The sequence below is a fragment of the Martes martes genome (assembly GCF_963455335.1).
Source record: "Martes martes genome assembly, chromosome: 13".
In the NCBI taxonomy this organism is placed as follows: Eukaryota; Metazoa; Chordata; class Mammalia; order Carnivora; family Mustelidae; genus Martes; species Martes martes.
In genome coordinates, this window is record NC_137901.1 from 63555808 (window position 1) to 63562781 (window position 6974).

At 48.1% G+C, this 6974-nt stretch overlaps 1 protein-coding gene across 1 annotated transcript in view; it reads right to left on the bottom strand.

Moving 5' to 3' along the window:
- CRKL (CRK like proto-oncogene, adaptor protein) overlaps positions 1 to 5890 on the bottom strand; it is a 42911-nt gene extending 37021 nt beyond the window's left edge. The window contains exon 1 of the mRNA XM_080821696.1: positions 5046 to 5890. Within this exon, the coding sequence (XP_080677822.1) occupies positions 5046 to 5356 (311 nt within the window). The 5' untranslated portion in view covers positions 5357 to 5890. The remainder of the gene's footprint in view (positions 1 to 5045) is intronic.
- Positions 5891 to 6974: the final 1084 nt, after the last annotated feature.

Genomic DNA, 6974 nt, shown 5'->3' on the forward strand with positions numbered 1-6974 from the left:
GATTTTCTCTAAGGGTCCACTTGCCTCAGTTAAAAAACTTTACTTCTCAGCTTTTCCTCCTAGCCTTCATATAGCTGCATAAACTAAAGCTAGAGAATTATATAAACAAAGCAAGCTATGCAAAACACAGTTTCTAAAACACAGGAAAATGGCTTTCATATCTAAACAATTTACTCAGGAACCTTCTGAAACATTCTGTTGTTAAACTGGAAATCACCTCCATTAAATTAAAAAACACCAGCACTTACCTGAATTTTTTTAGAAGATTTTATTTATTTATGTGTCAGTGATAGATAGAGAGATGGAGATAACAAGCAGGGGAGCACCAGGCAGAGAGGGAAAGGGAGAAGCAGGCTCCCTGCTGAGGAGCCTAATGGCTCCATGATGCGGGGCTCAATCCCAGAACCCTGGGATTATGACCCCAGCCGAAAGCAGATGCTTAACCAACTAAGCCACCCAGGAGTCCCTACCTGAATATTAACTGTAACTTAGTGAACAGATCTTAAAAATATTTATAGTCAAATAAATTGGAGGTGAAAACCACCAGAGGTTTTATCTATCAGAACTATAATATAGGGACGCCTGGGTGGCTCAGTTGGTTAAGCGGCTGCCTTCGGCTCAGGTCATGATCCCAGCGTCCTGGGATCGAGTCCCACATCGGGCTCCTTGCTCGGCGGGGAGCCTGCTTCTCCCTCTGCCTCTGCCTGCCACTCTGCCTGCCACTCTGTCTGCCTGTGCTCGCTCGCTCGCTCTCTCTAACAAATAAATAAATTAAAAAAAAAAAAAAAGAACTATAATATAAAAATTACACCTACATCCGGGATGCCTGGGTGGCTGGGGTGGTTAAGTGCCGAACTCTTGGTTTCGACTCAGGTCATGATCTCAGGGTCTGCTTGTCCCTCTCCCTCTGCTCCTCCCTGGCACTAGCTCCCCCTCTCATAAATAAAATTAAAATCTTAAAAAAAAAATTACAAACACATTCTGCAAGAATCCTTTAGGGCCACTCAATCAACAAAAGCCATCTGACATGATATGACACTTTTTGGGGGTTAAATTTAAAACCTACCACAGGAACACCACAGACAAATACAAAAAGCAATTAATAAGATAAACTGAGAGGACACAAAGTTACAAATGTACCAAGTCATCTTTGTTTCTTCCTTTCTCTTCCCTCACCATACTCCCTCCCATCAGCAACATCAATTAACTCCAAAACAGGCACCTCCAAGTCACAGCTCTATATCAGTCTATATGAACTGTGACAAATACATCATCAGCCACCATCCTTTTGCACCCAGATAACAGTGACAACTCCTGATCACTCCTGTGCTTCAAACTCCTTCAATGGCACCCACGGCATCTGAAATAAAATCCAATTGCCTTGGGGCGCCTGGGTGGCTCACTGGGTTGAGCCTCTGCCTTCAGCTCAGGTCATGATCTTGGGGTCCTGGGATCAGGTCCCGCATTGGGCTCTATGCTCAGCGGGGAGCCTGCTACCCTCTCTCTCTGCCTGCCTCCCTGCCTACTCGTGATCTCTCTCTCTCTGTGTCAAATAAATAAATACAATCTTAAAAAAAAAATCCAATTGCCTTATCTTCACCATTATATCTCCTAACTCTTCTTATAGAACCCCTATATTTAAGCACCACACTTCCAACCCAACGGCTATCTTTCTGACCTCAGGACTTTGGGTAAGCTCTTCCCTATTACTGGAAGGCTCTTCCCTTCTTAGCCCAGACTTTCCCAAGGCTTGCCTCTTCTCTACCCTTAGATAGCTTCAGGCTTTCCCTGACCACACTATGTCAGGTAGGTCCCTCCTATTATATTCTCTCTGCTCAGCCTCATTTCCTTCATAGCATTTATTAATGTTGTATTTCATTTATTTTCCTACTTTTTAGTTTGTCTCTTCCAATAAAATGGAAATTCTATTGTGGAGAAAGTACGTCGCCCATCCACTGTTCTCAGTCCCCATCACTGGGATATAACTCTTGTAAATATTTGAATAAAAATATAAAACTAGGGGTGCCTGGGCGACTCAGCTGGTTAAGTATCTGCGTTTGGCTTGGGTCATGATCCCAGGGTCTGGGAATAGAGCCCCACATTGGGCTCCCTGCTTAGTTGGGAGTCTGCCTCCTCCTCTCCATCTGCCTCTCCCCCAGCTCATGCTCCTTCTCCCACGCAGGCTCTGTCTCTCTCAAATAAATGAAAAAAAATTTTTTTAATTCATCTGACAGAGACAGACACAGCAAGAAAGGGAACACAAGCAAGGGGAGTTGGAGAGGGGCAGAGAGATAGAATATCCAAGGAATATCCCCAGGACCCCGGGATCACAACCCAAGCTGAAGGCAGATGCCCAACAACTGAGCCACCCAGGCGCCCCTCAAATAAATAAAATCTTTTAAAAAAATATATAAAACTAAATGTTGCGGAACATTCCAATAAAAAAGATCAGACTAGAAAACAAACACCAGTCCTAAAGGTCCAAGGAAGTCATACAATTGTTAATTTTTCACTAAGCAAAATTTTAAAAATGAACTTTTAGCAAAAGGGTAGGAAACTCTGGCCTAATGAGCTCAGTTTTGATGCCTAAGCCACTTAAAGGATCTTGTTTGAGGTGCGAAGAGGCATTAAACTGAATTCCATTTGGCCAAGACTTTACAGGGTACCTCTAGTTTTCTATAAAGTCTGAAAACCTATCAAACCAATCTTCGAATTTTAGGCTGGGGGAGAAAATCCAAAGCTTAAGAAAGTAAATTCAGTCAGGATCAAATTCAAACAGAATTGTGATCATCGTCCTGAGATACCAGTGGAATATAAAAACCTAAATTACAGCAACATGCCTGGGGCAGAAAGTGGAGAGGAGGAGAAACAATTACACCTGCGTGTAAGTGGGAGGGTCAGGGAAAGGCCCTATTATTTGAGGGGTCTGGAACAGCAGTTAAGATTTTTTTTTTTAAAGATTTTATTTATTTGATAGACAGATTACAAGTAGTCAGAGAGGCAGGCAGAGAGAGAGGAGGAAGCAGGTTCCCCGCTGAGCAGAGAGCCCGATGCGGGGCTTGATCCCAGGACTGTGAGACCATGACCTGAGCCGAAGGCAGAGGCCTTAACCCACTGAGCCACCCAGGCGCCCCAGCAGTTAAGATTTCAATAGGTGAGGTGAGGAGTGGGGTGGGGTTAAGCAGTCAACCTAGAGCCGGCAGCCCAACCAACAGCTGGAGCAAAGGTACAAAGGTGTGAGAAGGTAGGCAGGAACAGCTACCAGGGATTAAATGAGTTGCTTACTGGGATTGCACTAAAGGAAGAACAAGGTGGGGACGGGGAGGAGGACAGGCACGCAAAACAGAAAAGTTATGTCTGGTATCTGGAAAGGCCCATGTATGAAAAATGTGGAGTTGTTTTTGTTGGTAATGAAAGCCACCGCAGCATACTCCTTTTTCTCTCTCTAGGAGATCAAACCATTTACTCACACATTCTGAAACAGCAGTACAGTAATACCTGTCACCTCAAAGCAAGCACAATGCCTTGCACATAACATGGCTTAATAAATGCCTGAAATTAATACTATTAATTCATCTCTATGAGTTGGAGAAGTAATTCACTGAAATATATTAAAAATCTCATAGCTGGTTCTAATATTTTCTCCAACCCCTCATATCAGAATATACTGTGCTCAAAGTTGACTCCAATTACCAGTATCTCTGGGGACCTGGAAATTTCACCAATCAGATTCTTGGTGCCTAGGTCTTTGTTATACACTATTTGATTTATAATCACTTTCTCCCAGTTTTTAAAGTCCATTTAGTTCAGCAGTTAATCTTACAGTCATTATACTGTCATGGCTTTGTTTCCTCTTATTCCAGGAAAGCAACACTTAACGCATCTAGTGGGTGCTCCTTAATTACCATAGCTCTTAACGGTTAAAGCTCAGAGGAGTATCTTCTCAGCAAATCTATAAAGTCAGAAACACCTCATTCCAAAAATGAGCACCCTATTCTTTTAAAACATAAGTTCAAGAAACAAAATGGGCAGTAAAATACCTTTCATTTAAAAAAATTTCAGGAAATTTCTTCAGTTCAAATTTGGCATAATTTAAATAAAAGAAACGTAATAAAACACTGAAGACAAATTAAAGCAAATCATCAAATAAAATAATGCATTTTACCTGGAAAAGAGGACCTGGATGTTTAACTTTACTAAATCATTAAGACTTACAAATGTACAAAACGTACGTCTTAAACTAGGATAGAATTAAGAAGGTGTAGCTCAAAAATTTCCCTTTATTATTAACATTCTAGCTTTATTACTCCTTAGAATTTAATCAAATGGATTTCTGGCCTATTAATGGTCCAGCTTGGGGTAAACTACAAAATAAAAACTCAAAAATATATCCTCGCTGAAGCCGGTGCACCTTCTGTAACTACAAAACAAAAGGTGTCTGGTGTAATTCAAACCTGGCACCAAGGTATCAATATACAGTTCTGATATTTAATTTTTTTTAAATACAGTTCTGATACTTCACCGTTAAAGGTTTTCTATCTATAAAGACTCAGGCATTTTCATTTGTTGACTATTTGTTCCAAAGGCTGCAGACCAAGAGTTCTTAAACTGGAGCAGGGAGCCCAAGAACCTTGAATGGTGTGTAAAGTTGTGTGTACGTGCATTTTTAGGGAGGGGGAAATGCCACAGCTACCTTAAGATTCTCAAAGTCTGCGGTCTAAAAAAAAGGTTTAAAAACAAAAACTTTAGTGGGATACCCCAATAGATAACGTGACTAAAGGCAAAGAGCGGGCATTTTAGCTATGCAACCGCCGTTTAACAAATTTAAAACGCATCCCCTCATCCAGTGACCCAGATCCTGACACTATTCTTCCGTTCAGAACGCCTTCTGGAAAATCATTTGGTTCAGAATGGGGTGAAACGGGTTCAATCACCCATACCCACCCCCCACTCTCCGATCCCAATCGAACCAGCGCCTGCCATTCTCTACCCTCCTCCGCGGTCGGAGCCGGCTGTGCGCCCGGGAAGCGCGGGCGCTAGCGTACCTGGGTGCGGGCTCGATTAGGGTGGTGGTGTCCAGGTAGTGAATCTTGTAGAACTCCAGCAGGGCCGGCAAGTGATCAAACTCCTGGTCTCCGATCTTAAAACGGCGGTTGGGCAGCGAGTTGATGATGTAGTGGGAGACCCGCGAGTTCTCGGACACCGACAGCACATAATCCCCGGGGCAGGTGGAGGAATCGCGAACTAGGAACATACCGTGGCGCTGCCCCTGGAGCCGGGTCTGCGCCTCCTGGCGAGACACCGGCCCCATGTACCAGGCAGAGCGGTCTGAGGAGTCGAACCTAGCGGAGGACATGGTGTCGGGCCGCGGCTCTGCGGCGATTCGGGGCGGCGGCTGCTCTCGTCTGTTCTGGACGCCTTTGCCCGACAGCCGGCTTTGCGGCCAAGGAAGGGCCTCTTGGCACACCTCGAGGCGCAATTAGAGGGCCGAGCCAGCACCTTCCTCTCGGCTCCGGGCCCGCAGCATCCTCCGCCGCCGCCCGCCTGCGCCGGGGCCGCCTCACGGAGGGAGCCGGCCCGGGGAATGCAGGGCACAGCCCGAGGTCGGGACGGGAGAAGCCGAGCCGCAGCGGAGGCCGCCCCGGGGTTCTCGGGCTGCCTGGCGTACCGGGGGTGCTTTCAGTCAATCCTGGCCCGGAACGCGCCGACTCCGCGCCCCCCCAAGGCTCTGCAGTGATCCCCGCCGCCACACGAAGCACCGGACTCCCAGGAGCGCCGCGCCTCCGGGGCGGTTTTTGCCCAGCCCGTTCCCAGGAGCCACAGCAACAAAATGGCGGACGCGGGAGAAGCGGCCGGCCACCTCCCCCTCCGCCCAGTGCCCTCGATCTGCGCACGCGCGGGCTCTGGCTCCCAGCTGCCGCCCGGGCCCTCCCCGTGACGTTGCATGGCGCGGCCAATCAGGAGCACGGTGGTGACGGTCGGGGCGTGCGCCGCTTTCGGCCGCTCCCGCGTTCCGGGAGCAAGCGGAGGAGGCGGAGGAGGGGGAGGAGGCGGAGGAGGCGGAGGAGGCGGGGGTGGCGTGGGTGGCGGAGGAGGAGGTGGTGGCTGCAGCCACTCCCTTCCTGGGCTGCGGTGCGCCGCCGGGGGCGCTAACGCTGCGGGCTGGCCCCGCTCTGGCAGGAAAACAGCTGGAGTCGAAAGGCAGCGGCATTTCGAAAACCTGATCAGCGAACAAAGCATAAAGAGCATGCCGAATCTCTCTGGCCTTGGAGGCGTGGCACTGAGGTGACTTGGCTGGCCGAGGGGTTCAGGGGGACCCGTGCCGGGGGAGACATACGGGCGGACAGGCCTGAGTGGGTCCAAGGGGCTCTGGTAGGAGATGACCGCGGGGGCTGCGGGGACCAGCAGATAGGGACCAGTTGACCTAGACCCGAGGTGGCCTGATATAGGCCAAGGGACCCAGAGTGGCCAGGAGACTCGACAAGCACAAATGGTGGTATGTGAAGGTTGGATCGAAGGGATTAAGTGATCTAGGAAGTCTTCCGTCTGGTGCAATCTGGCTATCATTAGCTCTTAAGTGATAAGTAAAATGCAGACTCCTCCGGGCATGGCCTGAAGACCTAGTAGGCTCCGGATTCTGCTGTTTCTCTAGTTAATCTTCTCGCATTCCCCCTGGCTGACCCTGTTCCCGCCAGGTCCGTGTAACCTGTTTCCCCTGCCCTGCACCCCGCACTAGAATGAAATTACCAGAGAGCTGGGATCTTGTTTGTCTTGTTCGCTTCTGGGCCTAGCACAGCGTCTGGACCTGACCTGATGCTGAAATATTTGTTGAATATGATTGACTATTGAGAAAAACACCAGGCTATTGGTGCCCGGTTATTGGTAGCACCACCCCTGGAACTGGAGAGACAGGAAAGCATGTCCAAGAAGGGAGACGCAGGCAATACAAACCTATACTTAGATTCCTTTGTCAA